A 20334-nucleotide genomic window follows, 5' to 3' on the forward strand; every position below is an offset into this window, starting at 1 on the left:
AAGCTGATCTCTTCTAAGTAATTTATGGCTATTCTATAATTTATGATGTTTAGGAACAAAAGCGTCTGCTAGAACTTGGCATCACTGGACCTGAAGGCCATGTCCTCAGCCACCCGGAGGAGGTAAAGAGTTCATTGCGCATGGTGTTAGGAAACTTTCTTCAGCTTTAGTTAAGGATTTATTCCAGATGACATGAATGCTATCCCCCCTAGGTTGAGGCGGAGGCAGTTTACCGTGCCATAACCATCGCCAAGCAAGCCAACTGCCCCCTGTACATCACAAAAGTCATGAGCAGGGGGGCCGCAGATGTGATTGCTCAAGCAAAGCGGAAAGGTAAGAAAAATTTACGGGTTCCGTCGTGGACATTTCCATAGACATTTTATTATGTTCTATTTTCTGTGTTCGTTGTAGCAGAAAAATCTAATTTTCTGGTGGCTGCAGAGGTTCTGGAAAGTGTTCAAGAGCAACTTATCACTAAGCCTATATAGGTCTATCTGTATTTGGTCCCCTTGCTTAGAAAGAAAGAGGTAGGGCTTATGCATATGACTATTATGGCTCAGTATAGCCTCAGAAAGAGTATGGATATCTGATACAGCCCCTTCATGCTCCATGTTGTCTTATAGGTATTGTATGTGCCTGTGGGTCCTTAGAACCAAAGCCATAGAAACATATGTGTGCCGCATACAGGTGCCATGTGCATGTACATTAGGAAAACTCTTGTGAAGTGTTAGTTCTTAAAGGGGTTATCCTGGTTTAGAAAAGCATGGCTGTTTTCCTCCAGAAACAGCACCTCTACAGTCCTGGATGTGGTTTTGCAGCTCAGTTCCATTGAAGTAAATGGAGCTGAATTGTAATACCACACTCAACCTGAAGACAGGGGTGGCACTGTTTTTGCAGGAAAGTAGCTGTGCTTTTTTTAATCCTGGATAACCCCCTTTAACCCTTTGAGGACCAGGCCCAAAATGACCCAGTGGACCGCGCAAATTTTGATCTTAGTGTTTTCGTTTTTCCCTCCTCCCCTTCTAAGAGCTCTAGCACTCTCAGTTTTCTATCTACAAGCCATGTAAGTGCTTGTTTTTTACAGGAATAGTTGTACTGTGTAATGGCGTCATTCATTTTACCATAACATGTATGACGGAAACCCAAATATATTATTTATGAAGATATAAATAGGTGAAATCGTAAATAAGAATGCAATATGGTAACGTTTGGGAAGTTCCTGTGTCTACGTAATGCACTATATGGTAACAGCGACATGACACTATTATTCTATAGGTCAGTCCGAACACAACCATATGCAGGTTACACAGATTCTCTAATGTTATATATGTATTTTTTTATGAAATCCTTTTTTTTGGCAATTAAATATTAATAAAATGGGCCTATTGTGACGCTTATAACGGTTTTATTTTTCACCTACGGGGCTGTATGGGGTGTCATTTTTTCCGCCATGATCTCTAGTTTTTATTAATACCATATTTGTGAAGATCGGACGTTTTGATCACTTTTTATTGATTTTTTTAAATATATAATGTAACATAAAATCGGTAATCTGCGCACTTTTTCCCCTCTTTTCGTGTACGCCGTTTACCGATCACAATGACGCTTGTTATATTTTAATAGATCGGACAATTACGCACGCTACGGTATATTATATGTTTATCTATTTATTTATTTTTATATGTTTTATTTATATAATGGGAAAGGGGGGTGATTTAGACTTTTATTGGGGGAGGGGTTTTGGGGTAGTGTAATAGTGTTTTGAACTTTTTTTTTTTTACACTTTTGAAGTCCCTTTGGGGGACTTTTACATACAGTACTTTGATTTATACACTGACCATTGGTATGCCATAGGCATAGCATTGATCAGTGTTATCGGCGATCTGCTCATTGAGCCTGCCTGTGCAGGCTCAGTGTAGCAGATCGCCGATCGGACCGCACGGAGGCAGGTAAGAGACCTCTGGCAGTCCGTTTCAACTATCGGGACCCCCGCAGTCACACTGCGGGGGTCCCGATCGGTAAGTGACAGGGGACTCCCCCTGTCACTTACACTTAAACGCCGCGGTCGCGCCGCGATCGCGGCGTTTAAGGGGTTAATGACACGCGGCAGCGCGATCGCTGCAGCGTGTCATTACCGGTGAGGTCCCGGCCGCTGTTTGCAGCCGGCCCCCACCTGCTATGAAGCACGCTCCGCTCCGGAGCACGCTTCATAGCGGGAGAAACACCCAGGACGTAAGGTTACGTCATGGGTTGTCTGGGGACAGACTTCCATGACGTAACCCTACGTCCAGGGTCGTCTAGGGGTTAAGAGTTTTTACTGACATTGTCTATTAAGTACAATCCACAATAAATTTACTACAACAGCTCTTCTGCCGTCTACAACGATATACCCACCACCCTACCCCACCATTTATTTCACTTATCTCATGACTCACTTTAATGTTCTATGTGTCTACATATATAAAAGGGGAATCAATATTCTACGATTCCTTTTTATTAGAATGCTCCGATTGTCTGGGATCTTGAGAGATCGGCTGTAATCTGCAGGTGATCACTGCAATAGGTGTTCCGTTTTCCTGCAGCACCTCCGCAGGAAATATAGAGAATTACACTTGTTTCCATGAAATCAATAACCAAGCTCTTTAAATTCTGATTTTCTGAATAATAAATTATTATTGTATTTTATATAGCATCAACATATTCTGCAGAATATTCCTTTCCCTCCTGGCTTTTGGATGCCTTGTAACCTTCAAAAACCCAATACAGTATATGGTATATGACTAGAACAGAGTACAATCCAGTATGGATGCAGAATTATGAAAATTAGGTCATTTCTTCAAGAAGCCATAATTTATTCACTGTCGTGCTGCTGCTGCTACATCCCTAGGCTATCCTCCTTCATACAACAATGACTACATTGTCACCGTGCAAGGAGCTTTCTATTCTTTTATATCAGGGTAGTCATTCGCTTCATGATGCTTGTGATATATTGGCTTTGTATTATGATATGATCATGATGATGATGATGATGATGATGAAATCTTTCAATCATGTTTAATTTTGCGTTAGACCAAATGGCAGGTAATAGGTTAGGAGAGATGCCAAGATGCCTGCAGTTCTCTGTCTCTGCTTTGTGGCAGACAGGGCGGCTGGCAGGGGTCCATTCTACATCAGAGGAAATAAAGATTTGGGGCCATTGGGATATTATAGTGTATTGGTTTATAGTAACCAGAGACGTTTCTTGAAGCTCATGGGCCCCAGTGCAAAAGCTGTAAAAATTGTACGCTCCTAGTATACTGATATGTAGTATTAGTATAGGAAATAGACTGAAAGATTGGAGTTAGATCAAGGAGTGTATGAATGTAGGGAGGCAAAGAAATCATTAAGACTGCACACCTATTTGTTAGCAGTTAAAAGGGTATTCCGGTGATTAAAAATATAATAATAATAATAATAATAATTACATTTGAGGAGTGCAGGGCTGCTCAAGCCCTGGTCCTGACACAGTGACATGCAGCTATAGCAATACTAAACCCCCTTAGAATAGATATAACATTTGGGGAAGGAGCCTGAGTCACTAGCGCTGCAGCTTATTCTGCTACACCGTGCTGATCCTGCAATGATACAGGCATCAGGGTAGGTTCAGTATCTCTAGAACTGTATGTAACAGTACCTGGGCCTGTTCAGCCATTGTCATTGTCATAGTGTTGAGTGGAATTGCAGAACTGTTCAGGTTCAGGAACATTCTCCGAATCTGAACACTCAGCATTTGACTTCCGGTGGCTGGAGAAGTTGGATGTCGCCCTAGGGCTGCCAGGAAGACATGGACACAGCCTATGGCCTATGGCTGTATTCATGTTTTCCAAGACTCCCTTGGATGACATCCAACTTAGATGCCAGGAGACAAATGCCTGGCGTTTGGATTCGGGGAACATTGTCGAACTAGAACAGTCCAGCAACTCCGCTCAATAGTACAACCCAGCCATTGGTGGCAGCAGAAGGGCTATATCGAGCCTTACTGTCTGCCAGGAGAGTACATTCGCGTAATTTTTTCTCAAAAAGCACCCATGCAAAATAGGAAGAGATAACATTACAGCTGTATAGTTTTGTGCAGGCATGGGGAGCCTTCAGCCCTCCAGCTGTTGCAAAACTACTATTCCCATGATGGGAATTGTAGTTTTGCAACAGCTGGAGGGCCGAAGGTTCCCCATTCCTGGTTTAGTGGGTGGATTATAAGGGGGCTCACAAAGGCCCACATACCCCTGGAGCCGACCCTTTTCCATTACATGGACAGCCAGTTATATTTAATTGGTCTGCTGTAATGCTTCATTCCCCCTGTGGTGGTGCAGCAGGGGCATTGAGCACTAGCTGCAGGGTTTCTGCACATGGTACGGCTGATCACTGGGGTTGTAGCAGCAGGATGCCCTGTGATCCGATTACTTATATAAAGAAAGATTTGGATCAAGGCAGACAACCCCTTATATTATCCCACAAATGCCTAAAGCATCTATCAGTCTCTTTTATGTCATTCATATTGGAGTGATTACAAGACGATAGACCTAGTAGGAGACATCTGGACATGTATTAGGCCTACGAGTACTTGCTGAACAATCTTTCTCTTCTATAGGCACAGTGGTGTACGGCGAGACAATAACAGCAGGTCTGGGCACCGATGGATCCCACTACTGGAGCAAAAACTGGGCAAAGGCGGCAGCTTTCGTTACCTCCCCACCTATCAGTCCTGACCCTGCAACCCCCGAGTATCTCAGCTCTTTACTATCCTGGTATGTACAGATCAATTCTAATTCTGCAATCTGCTATATACTTGAATCATTGCTCATCTGTATATATTACTATTCAATTGTACAAGTTAAAGTGTACCTGTCGTTTAATTTTTTTATTTTTTTGCAGAAATCAATAGTACAGGCGAGTTTAAGAAACTTTGTAATTGGGTTTATTAGCCAAAAAATGCATTTTTATCATGAGAAAGCAGTTGGAAGCTCTCCCAACTCTTCATTGTTCTCCTATGGAGAGGGGAGGGGTGGAGGGAGATGAGATACCAAAACAGGACAACAAAGAGTTAATTTACAGCTACATCACTTGGCTATCTCCTCTTAAGTCAGCACTGATCTCTCTGACCTCTGAATAGAGGCTTTTACAAAGCTCCCGCTGTGTAATCCTTTGTTCTCTGCTCTCTGCTGCTGACTGATCTCCCTCCTTCCTCCACCCCCTCCCCTCTCCATAGAACAGACAGGGGCATATCTGATGCAACAAGATGAGATGAGAGAGAGGAGGGGGGGGGGGGGACCTGGGAAAAGTCTTTTTGAATGCAGATAATGGAATATTTGCCTAATGAACTCAAATACAAAGTTTCTTTAAATCGCCTGGAACGACAAAAAGAAAAACAATACTTTAAAACCATTGCTTGCAACCAGTGACGGTAATTCTTATATCTGCAGTAGAACTGGTGCTATCATAGGGTGCTCAATAACATTATATTTATGATGTTGTCTCTCAGTGCTTCTATTAAACTAGTACTGTTTATATACAGTGAATATACGGTAATTATAAATCCATCGCTACTAAATCTGATGTAGATGGGTCTGATATAGACTGATCTTCTCACAAAGGTCGTCTTATGGAGCGTTTTCCGGCTAGGTCTGTGCTCTGCACTATATGGCATGGTGGAAGACGGGAAGACGTCATTCTGTAGGTCAGGTGGTGCACCTGTTAGGAGTAGTCCCAGAATAATAGGATAGAAGAAACCCGGCACTCACCTAATGAAGAAATTCTTATTTATTGGTTCTAATCAAGCAGGTACATGGAGGACGCCTTTCGGCTAACATAGTCTTCATCAGCTGATCATTAGCTGATGAAGGAAAGGCTATGTAAGCTGAAACACGTCCTCCATGTACATGCTTGATTTGCACCAATAAATAAGCATTTCTTCATTAGGTGAGTGCCGGGATTCTTCTCTTCTACTATTCAGTATTCTGCACTGGGCTGTCTTTTATTGGTAATGTCCAACTGCTCAGGAATAAGAAAAAAAATAGTTTAGGGTCTTCAGATGAGATCTTTGGACCTCTTCTTCTGGGTGGACCATGATTCTTTGGGTACTTGGTGTAATTATCTATAGTGGTACATATGGCCTCCCTGCAGTGCATTAAAGGGGTTATCTGGGCAGCGGAAGACAGTTATCTATAGCTGCCCCCACAGAACGTGGGCACCAGGAAGGCATCTCTACCTCTTACGTACACATGTGATGCATTCTGCTACGTTACCTATAAATACAACTAGTAAAATGCAGAAAGTGCCTCTAATAGGATGCATGCAAATTAATCCCTTAAAGGGAATCCGTCACCATGAAAATGCCATGTAATCTATCAAGAAAGAAAGCATATGTAAAATAGCTCCCACACCACATAAGAAGAGGCAGTATTCCTTCAAGTCAGTGTTTTACTCCATCTAGGAGTCTTAGAACATTGACTATACGGTAAACAGATCACTGATCTCAGGGAGACCAGCCAAGGAAGATACTGCCGGCTGCCTCATTTAAAGGAAATGTGTCATTAAAATATTATTTATAGTTTAAATAATGTTTTTACGTTAAACATATTTTTAAAGAATTTTGGGGATTTTATTTTCTAATATTTATAGTTTAAATAATGTTTTTTTATTTTAAACATATTTTTTTATGAATTTTTGGTGTTTTTTTTCTAATATTTATAGTTTAAATAATGTTTTTTTATGTTAAACATTTTTTAATGAATTTTTGGTGTTTTTTTATATTTATAGTTTAAATAATGTTTTTTATGTTAAACATATTTTTTAAGAATTTTTGGTCGTTTTTTTCTAATATTTATAGTTTAAATAATGTTTTTGTTTTTTTTTAAACATATTTTTAAAGAATTTTTGGTGTTTTTTTCTAATATTTATAGTTTAAGTAATGTTTTTTATGTTTATTATAAAATAATCCTGATATCTTGCAATTTTATTCTCACCACTGGGGCAAAAACTAAGCTGAGACTACCTGTTCTGTCTGTGGTGATGAGGAGGAGGGTGCTGTAAAGTGATCTGTAAAGCATTGCTGCGCCATGTGACACTGGTAGATATAGGAGACAATAGCAGCTCCCTTTGCAATGACCTCTTCAAAGGTCACAGAGCGTGCTCAGTAATACTTTACATTTATCTCAAGGGGACAGACTCTGTCTATTGTGGTCTATGTCCATGAGTCTTGCTGTAAAGCATGTCACTAAATGCTGTTAAAAACAAACCAGGCAAGATCGCAGCCCCCATAACAATGTACAAATAGTAAAATAAAAAAATACAGATTATAATAAAAGAAGAACTTTTAGTATCCGACTCTTATGAGTAAAAGAAAATTTAGGCAATACATGCCCTTTAAGAGTCTCGAAACACAGGACTAGCCAGATATCCCTCCAGGAAAGGGCCTGGCCAAGGGGTGGCTCCAGTAAGGTTGGCTGGGCCCTTCCCTGGAGGACATTTTTTTTGCAGACTATTGACTAACGATATATGCCAAGCCAATAGTCTATCCAATGGGTCTGACAGATTATTAAGCATTTTTATGGTGACTGGTTCCCTTTAAAAGAGCTGAGCAACCGTGAATATTTTATTGAAAAGCCTATGCAAATTTAGATCCAACCTGTTAATAACAGCAGCTGTTCTTAGCAGATATCCTCAGCCAGAAGCCTTGTCTGTGTGCTGGTTACAAGGTAAAGCAGAATACTCCTATCATGGGGTTCAATGTAACAACAGCCTAGGTATTGGAGTAGTATGGATATAGATAAGTGATGGATAGGGGCAGATCCAGTGCAGGTGCATTATATAGATATTTTACTAAGGACTGATTGTAGCCCTTCAGAAACAAAGGACTTATTCAGACAATGGAAGCCAGAGAGTCTCTCCTGAGTCATTAGTTTCTGTGTGTCCGGGGGAAGAATTTTGTTACAATAGACGGTGTTTTATGTTCATCGTAGTAGAATCACAATGTGCCTTTAAGAAAGTAGAGCAATGATGGGAAATATAATCCCTGACCTGATGGAATATTCACCTAGTCTAATACTTGGCTGTGTTTTCTTACAGTTCGGATCTTCAGGTAACCGGCAGTGCGCACTGCACCTTCACCACCGCCCAGAAAGCTGTAGGGAAGGATAACTTCACATTAATACCCGAGGGGACGAATGGAATAGAGGAAAGAATGTCCATTATATGGGAGAAATGCGTGGTAAGGATAGAAAGGGCTTATATAACTACTCATACGTTCAAGATATTGAAAATGTCACCAGAGTTATGCCAGAGTGCCATTGTATGGCCGATAACAAAACATCCCTGCAGTAAATCTAGTTCTGGGCTGAGATATTGGAGTCTATGCCACTTAATTGTAGGTGCACTCCAGAGAAAAAAAAATGTTCTCGGATCAACTGGTGTCTTAAAATTACAGAGATTTGTAAATTCTATTTAAAAATGTCAAGTCTTCCAGTACTTATCAGCTATTGTAAGCCCTGCAGTAGGTGGTGGATTATCTCCAGTCTGACACAGTTCTCTCTGCTGCCACCTCTGTCCATGTCAGGAACTGTCCAGAGCAGGAGATGTTTTTATGGGGATTTGCTGCTCTGGACAGTTTCTGCCTCAAACAGAGGTGGCAGCAGAGAGCACTGTGTCAGACTGCACCACATCCTGCAGGACTTACAGTAGCTGGTAAGTACTAGAAGACTTGAGATTTTTACATAGATGTAAATTACAAATCATTATAACTTTCTGACCCCAGTAGCCCTTTAATTTTACCAGCCAGATAAATTACAGGCATAAACTATTAGATATAGATATTTTTATGGCCCCAAAATGGACAAGAAGTGTGTGTGGCCATGACCATATTATATGTAGATCCAGTATTATAGACAGCATAGTGGTGGATGGAGGCTGCCAGAATTTTATCATTGACTGTAAAGAGAATTTTAGCTTTGTAAGAAAAACAGAATAGAAAAATTAATTAAAGGGGTAGCGCACCAAAAAAATTTTTCTTTCAAATCAACTGCTGCCATGAAGTGCCAGAGATTTGTAATTTACTTGTATTAAAAAATCTCAAGCCTTCCAGTACTTATCAGCTGCTGTATACCCAGCAGGAAGTGGTATTATTTCCAGTCTGGAGAGCAGGAGAGGTTTTCTATGGGGATTTGCTCCTTCTCTGGACAGTTCGTGACATGGACAGAGGAGGCAACAGAGAGCACTGTGTCAGACAGGAAAGAAAACACCACTTCCTGCTGGACACACAGCAGCTGATAAGTACTGGAAGGCTTGAGATTTTTAAATAGAAGTAAATTACAAATCTCTGGCACTTCATGGCAGCAGTTGATATGAAAGAAAAATTTTTTTGGTGCACTACCCCTTTAAAGAAATAAAAGAAAATTATTCAAGTGTTTTAAGGTGGAACAGAAAGAGAAAGGGTTAACCCTATGTAGCGGGTTATATAATAGCTTCTACTAGACTGATTTATACTTACAGATTTTATCCTAATTTCAGAACCCGGGTAAAATGGATGAGAATGAGTTTGTTGCCGTGACCAGCACGAACGCAGCCAAGATATTCAACTTGTATCCTCGGAAGGGAAGGATTGCCATCGGCTCAGACGCTGACCTAGTTATCTGGAATCCCAAAACTCCGAAAATCATTTCAGCGAAGACCCATAACCTGGTAAGCGGCAGAGCTATACACAGTATTTCTGTCGATTATCTATGTCATTTTGTCATTTACACAGATTTTCTTGACACCAGGTCCTGGTGGGTGTGTATGTGTGCAGGGGTTGTGTGAGGTCGGAGTAGGAAAGGTCTGACAAGTTCCAGAAATAACAGTTCTTTTTTCTATTGGCTGTGTATGAACTATTATCTCATATTATTAATTATATGTGTGATTCAAAGGGTTAGACCTTGAACAACATATCCACATAATTTTTTACTGTCCTCTAAAGTTTAAAGGGGTACTCCAGTCCTTTAAAGGGAACCAATCAGCCCGTTTGGGCTGATATGGTTCCCTTGAGCATAGTATAAAGCACCTGGAGCGGCTCCAGCACGTACCGGCCGCGGCCGCAGCAGGTACTTTATAACGGAGAAAATGACTTTTATTCCCCGGCTCGTGACTAGATACAAGCGGGAAGTAGTCATGGTGGGCAGCTCCCCGCTCGTATCTAGTCACTGCGCTCTGCCTGTCAGCGCGCTCGGCGGGATGATTGACAGGCAGAGAGGTCCGCTACTTCCCCGCTCGTATCTAGTCACGAGCCGGGGAATAAAAGTCATTTTCTCCGTTATAAAGTACCTGCTGCGGCTGCGGCCGGTACGTGCCGGGGGCCGCTACAGGTGCTTTATACAATGCTCAAGGGAACCATATCAGCCCAAACGGGCTAATTGGTTCCCTTTAAAATGTGTTATATGTTGCTGCTATTACATGTAAAATAATAAATATGCTAGTCTTACCTCTCTATGCTGCCTTCGTGTTCCCCTGCGGTGTCCTCGGGTTCCCAGCTGAATGATCCTGCCACCACTTTCGAGACTGGTCAGTAACGGTTCACCCAGCCAATCACTGGTCTCTGTGCTGTCCCGCCTAGCCAGTGATTGGCTGGGGGAGCTTTTACTGTCTCCATCGTTTAGTGGGGAACCTGATGACACTGAGGAGCACAGAGAGGTAAGCATAATATGTTTGTTGTATTGTCCACCAGGGCAGATAGTATGTGCACCTCTATAGAACTAATAGAGATAGCTGAGGAACACATGCTTAATCGTATCTTCATTTAGACTACACACTCAGGACCCAAGAAATATGATCTTGAGGATCCCAGCAGTTGCACCTTTAACAGACATATATCCCCATCCCTAACGGTCCAATGCCTTTAAGGCAGAGCTGTCAGCAGCCTTATGCCGACTAAATTTAAAGCAGTGTACAATGGGGCTTCTTACCCTTAAAGTATGTCCACACTACGGAGTCACTGGTCGCAGATTTCGCAGCTCACCCCTGCTCGCGGCAGCACGCATCTCCGCTGGTCACATAGGCTTCATTCCACGGTTTGGCAGATTTCACCGTCTGCCCGAAGAATGAACCCGCTCATTCTTCGGGCGGATGGTGGAATCTGCCAAACCATAGAATGCGACAAGCCAAACCATAGAAAGCCTATGGGGCGAGCGGTGGTGAGCTGTGGATTCCGTAGTGTGGACATACCCTTGATCAGGAGATATAACTCTTATCTCAATCCATCGCTCCAGTGCTGAGAAATAAGCTTTAGAAGTTTAAAGATACGACCCCCGTTAGATCCCCCTATACATACCTCATCCCGCCGGGTCCCGCTTCCTGAGCCGGTCGGGTGACTGAGATTTCAGCGCCCGAAGCCCGGCGCGCGCGCTCACAGGAGAGTCCAATGCTTTCCCATCTTGGTAAGTAATTGGCTGAGTGGCCTGTCACTTTTGAGATGGCTTGTGCAGTGCCAGTGATGGCTGTGGTCAGAGGGGAATGCTTGGGTTAGGCAGGAGGACACTGGGTAACCTGGAAAGGTAAGTATATTTATTATTTTACAATTATTAAACACTTATTAAACACTGTCAACAGCAAGGGCTTCACAATCATTGCTAATGATATTTATACAGCCCTAGCTGCACAATTTTCGCTAATAATATATATATATACAGCCCTTGCTGCACAATCATCGAGCCAACTCGGTAAGCAAGTGCCAATCTAGCAGATCTGCACTCACTTACACAGTGCATCTTAGTTAGGAGAGAAGGGTCTGAACATTGGATTTTATCTACTAATCTGTATAAATCTACTAAAGCTTATAACATGCACAATAAGTAGTCCTCTCCATTATGTGCATGAGCCCAGCAGTCCTGGATATTCATGAGAAGCAGAAAACTCCACCCACCAGCTGCTGATTGGCAGTGATCTATGCATGCTGTGTATACGCAGTCAACTGTCAATCAGCAGCTGGAGGGGGGGGGGGGGGGATTGTGACAAGGATCCCAAAGGTAATGAAAACATTTCCTAGACTGCAAAATCTTTGGTTGTTGTTTTATGTAAAAGCTTTTTGAAAATCTCTTCTGAGCTATCCTGGCTCCCTGCATGGGTCAAAACATCATAAGTGCTTTACAATACACATTGAAATACCGATTTCTCCATCAGGCTGTGGAACTGAATATATTTGAGGGCATGGAGTGTCATGGAGCACCAGAGCTGGTCATAAGTCAAGGACGAATCGTGCTGGAGAATGAAACCCTCCATGTCAGCCAAGGGGCCGGGCGCTTCATTCCTAGGAAAAACTTCCCGGATTTTGTATACAAAAGAATCAAAGCCAGAAACAGGGTGAGTGATATACAGGCTATACAGGATATACAGGCTACTCTGTATCTAGTGCATTTATATTACTGGATCTTCCCATTGATTTAGAGACAGCAAATCTGGGCAAAGGCCATCATGTTCCTTAGACCCGTGTGGGGTCAGTTATTTCAGATTGGCTTTTAAAATCCATACAGATACATGTAGTAGATAGATAGATAGATAGATAGATAGATGATAGATCGATAGATAGGAGATAGATAGGAGATAGATAGATAGGAGGATAGATAGATAGGAGGATAGATAGATAGATAGATAGATAGATAGATAGATAGATAGATAGGAGATAGATAGATAGATAGATAGATAGATAGATAGATAGATAGATAAATAGATAGGAGATAGATAGATAGATAGATAGATAGATAGATAGATAGATAGATAGATAGAAGATAGATAGAAGATAGATAGATAGGAGATAGATAGATAGGAGATAGATAGATAGATAGATAGATAGATAGATAGATAGATAGATAGATAGATAGATAGATGGATAGATAGATAGATAGATAGATAGATAGATAGATAGAGCAACAAGAGTTCGCAGCACACCAGCATAAAGTGAATAGTGGTTTATTCCATCAATAAGGTGCAGGATACAACATTTCAATTCACTCCACATTCTGGAGTGAATTGAAACGTTGTATCCTGCACCTTATTGATGGAATAAACCACTATTCACTTTATGCTGGTGTGCTGCGAACTCTTGTTGCTCTGTATTTTCGGGATCCTCCGCCAAAGGACTTTCTCTGCTCAGCACCCTCCACTTCAGCCTTGGATGTGCGGCTGTTACCCTGCTATAGATAGATAGATAGATAGATAGATAGATAGATAGATAGATAGATAGATAGATAGATAGGAGATAGATGAGATATAGAAGATAGATAGATAGATAATAGATAGATAGATGCGATATAGAAGATAGATAGATAGATAGATAGATAGATAGATAGATATCCAAAAGCAATATAGAGCAGCACACGAGTAGTCAGCTTGTGGTGCCAGCGGGTAATCCAGACCAAGGATTCAGATAGCTAGTTCAATAATAAATATCCCGCAGCACACAGGATTAAGTGAAAAAAAAATCTTTGTGAGTTTATTCCATCAGTGAAGTAACAAAACACGGCATAAGAAGTGACGTCACTTCTTATGCCGTGTTTTGTTACTTCACTGATGGAATAAACTCACAAAGATTTTTTTTTCACTTAATCCTGTGTGCTGCGGGATATTTATTATTGAACTAGATAGATAGATAGATAGATAGATAGATAGATAGATAGATAGATAGATAGATGAGATATAGAATATAGATAGATAATGGATATATATTTAGAGAGATGATAGATAGATAACAGATAGATAGGAGATAGATAGGTAGATAGATAGATAGATAGATAGATAGATAGATAGATAGATAGATAGATAGATAACAGATGATAGGAGATAGATAGATAGATAGATAGATAGATAGATAGATAGATAGATAGATAGATAGATAACAGATAGATAGATGATAGATAGATAGATAACAGATAGACAGATGATAGATAGATAGATAGATAGATAGATAGATAATTTAGCAGTTTTGTTTCTCTTTATTGTATACCAGTGCTAGCTGTTGTCTGTGCATCTCTGAGATATTTCCCACCCCCTTTAAACAATTTGCTACATGATGAATTGGATGTGATAGTTACTACAGCCCTGCAGCTCTACTAGTCTCTGCATATCACTATGAATTAATGTTACTCTTAGAGATAGAAACAATTTCATGTTTTCTTCCCTTAAAGTTACAGTCCTCACTAGTAAAATACATGTGTGCACAGGAACACAGACCCATTACATTATTTATTTATGGACAAGCGATGCAATAATAGTTTGTCTCATCTGTCGGCTGATCACATCTTATGTGCGGCCAATAGACTTATTATCCACCCTGTGTAAACAAGGGGTGTGCGGTAAATACCATGAAGATGTGTAAAGACTCAGTACACGAGCGTCCAGAACTCGTTATTCTTCCTCCCGTTTGCCCATCTACAAGGACCTAGAGGCCGGAGTCCATATACTGATACATAGCTGTGGTCCGGATATAACAGCTATGATAGGGGAAACCTCTGGTATCCATTTTTAACCCCTTGAATACTAAAAACAACGCAAAGTAGGATCCCCTTTGATAGCATCACAGGGATATTCCATACCCAGACGGCCCAGAGTCCTTTGTTGTAGTGTAGTCTCTTCATGATTCCTCTTGTAAGCTGTCCCTTAATAACAAACTGATTACTAAGTACAAAGACTAATGTGCTTGCATATAGGGACGAATGCAAATAGAGTATTGTGTTAAATTAAAAATAATAAAAATTTAGTTAAAAAATCAGTTTAAAAAAGTAAAAAACAACAACTGTAAAACACTTAAATAAATCTATTACATTGTTTTAATCTTCAACATAAATGTACCCACACGTAATACCAGAAGAAATAACAATTGGTCCCACAAAATAAATAAGAAAAAAAAAGCCCATATATAATCCATAGGTCACCGTAAAATTAAAAAATAAAAGTGATGACAACTTATATACCCCCTCTAGTGGTAAAAGCTGATATGACATTTTCGCAGTCGGTCACATAAAATTTTAGATTAAGGGCCAAATAAAATGTATGTTAATGTCTCTGAATTAGGGATATATATATATATATATATATAGCAAATGGAAAGTCCACGGCACTCACAAGGTTAACAGTGAAAAATCGGTGATTTATTGCATACAGCACTCCAAAATAAGACACGACGTTTCGGTAACCTCACGTTACCATCCTCACTTGAGGATGGTAACGTGAGGTTACCAAAACGTTGTGTCTTATTTTGGAGTGCTGTATGCAATAAATCACCGATTTTTCACTGTTAACCTTGTGAGTGCCGTGGACTTTCCATTTGCTATTTAAACAACGATCTATGGTCAAGATCCAGGACTGCAGGCACCCGAAAGTTCTTTGTGTGCAGTGCTGCTTATATTTTCTGTCTTATGTATATATGCATCAATCCAGGTTACCTTTCTGGGTAGGGCGTCATGGCATGAGGAGTACCACTATTCCTGGCCATTAGATACTTTGCATATGGTATTTTTCACCAGTTTTCAGTTTTTTCGGTTGTCCCTGAACTAGTGGATGGAAACTAGCTGCTATATTGTGTGGGGTCCTTCTGCCATGTATCTTTATAGCACACCCTCAGAAGCAGCAGCATTGAGGACACTATAGAGTAGTTCTGAGCAGTGGAAGTTGAGAATGCAGCTCTGGGGTGAGATCTACTAACTAAAAATTTTACGGATTTCCCTGCAGTCTTTTTGTCTCTTTCTAGCCACACCCCGTGTATCTCCCTCATGCCCCTACTCTCTTCATAGACGTCTATGTAACCTAATCCCCTAGTAAACTAATAGTCCGTCAGCTTCCCCAAAAAGGACTTGAGCTGGGTTCCAGAGGAAATAATGAGTTTAGGAGAGGAGGGTTTAGAAAAGGAGCCTTATAAGAGGACTATTTTCTCTGATAAGATATATTACACATTCTCTATTAGTTAATATTCCCTTTTACTATATTTTTTCTCTAAGTTTTTTTAAATGTCAACATTTGATCAGGAAAAAATACAATATAGTCCAGGATAATCAATAATATTAACTTTTTAAGGCATGATGTTTGCTATCCATATTATCAATGCCAAGTACGTAGTATAACATATATGATATGATTCATATACATTATAATTATAGAACTCCTATTGTAATGATCTTGCTAATAAGTATGTCTCTTTTTTTTAATAAAGACTGCACTCTACCCATTGCTTAGATCTAAAGCCACTTATGGCACAATCAGGAATGAGGACTATACATACAACTGCCTGAACAAGCACTAATGTGGGTGGACCAAAAAGTAGAGGAAATTACCTGAAAGTGAGCTCTCAGTATTACGTGCAGAGCGCTTCCAGGGGGCGGGCAGAACAGTCTATGAGGAGCAGCTTTAAAGGGGTACTCCGGCGAAAAATGTTTTCTTTTAAATTAATTGGTGTTATATTGTTATTAAGATTTATAATGTACTTTCCAGTACTTTTCAGCTGCTGTATATCCTGCAGGAAGTGGTCTGACACAGTGCTCTCTGCTACCTTTACAGGAACTGTCCAGAGGAGGAGAGGTTTTCTATGGGGATTTGCTACTGCTCTGGACAGTTCCTGACATGGCAGCAGAGAGCGCTGTGTTAGACTGGAAAGAATACACCACTTCCTGTAGAACATACAACAGCTGATAAGTACTAGAAGACTGGAGATTTTTAAATAGAAGTCAATTACAAATCTCTATAACTTTTTGACATCAGTTGATTTAAAAGAAAAAACATTTTTTCACTGGCGTTCCCCTTTAAGTCAATAGGTGGCAGTAAAGAGCAAACTCTTGCATGGAGTATTGCATGGCCTACAAACTTAAATCTCTCCCCCAAAGTCACACATGACCCTAAATTGGGGAATTTCAATAAGAGATCAGACACATCAGAAGACTATTCTTGGCTGGATTCCCCTTTAAGGAAGCAGGCTTATTTTCTAAGAGATGAAAACACATCCCCCAAAAAAGCAGCAGTTTTTCCCCCCTGAGAATTGCACCTTCGGGGGGTTAGATGATAGCGTGTTGAGCATAAGTATTTTCACGTTGTATCCAGTATTATGCATTTATACAGCGTTCTGGAGCCGGAGAGAATTAGGTCACTTCATTTACGTTGTAATTATGATATATTCTCACCCGCTCCTGGGGGATTCGGAGGCTAGAACCGCATCCCGGAGGTTACAGCCGCCTAGCGCTCCACTTATTAATGCCATGAAATTGCCTTAGTTCTCAGAAATGGAAATCATCTTTATTACCAATGACTTACCATAAGGATGTTGCTTCTGTATCTTCTTCTTACAGATGGCAGAGGTCCGAGGAGTTCCCAGGGGTTTGTATGACGGACCTGTTCATGAGGTCACAATAACTGCAAAAACAGCAGCACCCGCGCCAAGGACAGCAGCCTGCCCGGGAAAGGTCCAGATGGCGCCAGTCCGGAATCTGCACGCCTCTGGGTTCAGTTTATCAGGTGAATTTTTTTAAGAGATAAAGGAATTAAAGGGATTCTCTGTGATTTCATAGCATAGGCCCTCAATATTGGATTGGTGGGGGGCCCAGTCTTGGCATCCCTAACAGTCAGAAGGAGCAGACAGTATCACCGCTTGCTTCTGGATGGCTGCACATGTTCTGGACCAGAGAATGTGGACTGAGCAGCTAGGCATATAGGGGGAGATTTATCAAGTATGGTGTAAAGTAAAACTGGCTCAGTCGCCCCTAGCAACCAATCAGATTCCACCTTTCATTTTCCAAAGAGTCTGTGAGGAATGAAAGGTGGAATCTGATTGGTTGCTAGGGGCAACTGAGCCAGTTTCACTTTACACCATGTTTGATAAATCTCCCCCATAATGTATACCCCACTGCTCAATATATATAGGGGCAGGGACCATAGGAGAGAAAAACAGTACAATGTAACGTACTGTAAGTAACTTTACTAAAAACAGCATATTTGTCCTCCTTTACATATATGTATGTGGTACACAGCTGAAATATAAATTATAATCAAAGTTTTACTTTTGCTTTCAGCCACAATACATTCTATCGCTGTAATTATCTGTGTGTATAAATGTAGCCCTTGTTATACACTGTATCACATAAAGAAAACTTTTATCTCGGCCTCTAGATTTAACCATTTTAACATTTTCTTTCAGGATCTCAAATGGATGATCATATACCAAGACGCACAACACAAAAAATTGTAGCACCCCCTGGTGGTCGTTCTAATATTACATCACTCTCATAGTACCGCACCAGTGTATGTATAGTTTTGAAAGTTGTGTAACGGCGGAGAAGGGATCACAGGATTCAGCATGATAATTTTGTGAAAATGAAAAAAAAAAATGAATATCTTGAAACACAGTTCCCTCCTGAATGTCATCCACAATTGTGTATGAAGTCTACGTGAGGAGTAATTTCATACTATAGAAGGCACTACGCACTGTATTGTTATGGTACTAGGTATTATATAGTGAAACTGATGAGATATTACAGTTAAGTAGGACCTGCCAGCTCTCCTGATATGTCCATTGTTGTGAATACTATGAAATACTATTGGTGGTCCTGAAAATATAGGAAAAGATCTTGGGCTACACAGCGGCACAGGTCACATGACCAGATATTTCTAGGTTGCGTTGCCCTTATAGTGGCTAATAAAAGTGAATGCAGCTGCTTTGAGGGGTTTGATCCCAGGACCTTGGCAGTGTAACTTAATGGTACTGAGCTACTGTACCCACCTAGGTGACCACATTCACTTCTATTAGCTATGATGGATGCAGGGTGACACATAAATCTCCAATGCCGCAGCTTCAGTCATGGTCAGTGTCACCGTTTAGCCCTAACCTAAATTGACAATCGGAGTCACCATTCTATTAGTCAATATAATGTATCTTTATACAGTCTGAGACTATAAAATTTGTGCCGAAAATGTCAGAGTGTGAATAGACACATCCAATAGACAAGGAGGATGGCTGGAGGAAATTGTCCATTTTTTCATATAATTCCAGCAGGAATAACAGATGAACGCCACAACACAAAAAGCTAAGAAAGATACCCCCAAATTGATATTTCATAGGAAATACTAAAAGTGACATGGCGAAGAGCTGACAGGTCCTCAAAAGTCCACTTATCTGCTACAACCAGCATAGGCAGTCATTGAGTCAGCCGAGACAGAACTGATAAGACTGTAGCCTATTGTCTTATTAGTAACTACTTGGCGCAGCTAACTTTATTGCAGCGACTGTTAGGGGGCTCCTCCACATGGTGGGAAGAACCTGCAGCTGCCATGCTCTTTGATCATTGTTATCGGCACCTGAATTATTGGGGTGCTAATGGTTAGCCGTTGTCCACTAGTGTTCAAGATTCCCTGATACTTGCAGATGGAAAGGCCTATACAGCCCTTAGTGAAAGGCCGGTGTGAAGAGCACCATCTTGGCTGACATCCTTTAAACAGATATACAAACCATTTACTGTCCATTGGCCACACATCACCCTATGCTTTAGGGGCCTTGGGGCCTACAATGAATCAAGGAATCCAGTGATCATTTGTGTGTCCCAGCTCGCATGATAATCAAGACATGTAATAGGCCTCCTAAATGGGCACCGCTGTACGTGATTGGTGCATGAAGCACAAGTCTACCTGTGTAATATTACAAGACCTTGGCATCATGTTAGGCCTATTCCTTCTGTAAACTGGGTGGATACCATTGGTAATGTATAGAAAACGAAAATAGGTATTCCTATTTTCTGAAAGGAAATATGAAGCATGGGGATTAGAGATGAATGAACCTCTAGTAGCTGCAGAAGTTGGATGCTTGCAGTATTTGATTACCGGTGGCTGAAGAAGTTGGATACAGCACTAAGGCTGCCTGGAAAACATGGATACAGTCATAGGCCATAGGCTGTATCCATGATCTCCTGCGTAGAGATGATCGAACAGCGGAAAATCGTAGGTTCTATAGAGCTTGAAACTTGTTGAACCTTCCGCATTTGATTCCCGATCCATGGGGAAGGAGGAGACAGCTCGGGTACCGCCCAGAATTCCGGGATTCAGCCTAGGTAATAGGCTGTATCCCGGGAATTCAAGGCGGTACCCAGGCTGTCTCCTCCTTCCTCATGGACCATCTCTACTCCTGGGCTCCCTAGGGCTGCATCCAAGTTCCTCAGCCACCAGTAATCAAATGCCACACATTTGAGTTTGCTTAAATCTAATGGGGATGTGGATTTAGCTGTGTGCAGGAACAGTGACCATGGATATAATAGGTAAGAGTTCCACCTATGGGACTCCAAGCTATCTTATTTTAAACCATTGTCAGCA

The 20334-nt window shown here is 41.0% G+C and overlaps 1 protein-coding gene across 1 annotated transcript in view; it reads left to right on the forward strand.

Moving 5' to 3' along the window:
- Window positions 1-20040, forward strand: part of DPYSL4 (dihydropyrimidinase like 4) — a 33478-nt gene extending 13438 nt beyond the window's left edge. The window contains exons 7-14 of the mRNA XM_069980068.1: window positions 54-122; window positions 213-333; window positions 4628-4784; window positions 8104-8245; window positions 9541-9711; window positions 12181-12360; window positions 17328-17493; window positions 18173-20040. Of these exons, the coding sequence (XP_069836169.1) occupies window positions 54-122; window positions 213-333; window positions 4628-4784; window positions 8104-8245; window positions 9541-9711; window positions 12181-12360; window positions 17328-17493; window positions 18173-18264 (1098 nt within the window). The 3' untranslated portion in view covers window positions 18265-20040. The remainder of the gene's footprint in view (window positions 1-53; window positions 123-212; window positions 334-4627; window positions 4785-8103; window positions 8246-9540; window positions 9712-12180; window positions 12361-17327; window positions 17494-18172) is intronic.
- The last annotated feature ends 294 nt before the right edge of the window (window positions 20041-20334 follow it).

Source organism: Dendropsophus ebraccatus, chromosome 8, assembly GCF_027789765.1.
Source record: "Dendropsophus ebraccatus isolate aDenEbr1 chromosome 8, aDenEbr1.pat, whole genome shotgun sequence".
Taxonomy (NCBI): domain Eukaryota; kingdom Metazoa; phylum Chordata; class Amphibia; order Anura; family Hylidae; genus Dendropsophus; species Dendropsophus ebraccatus.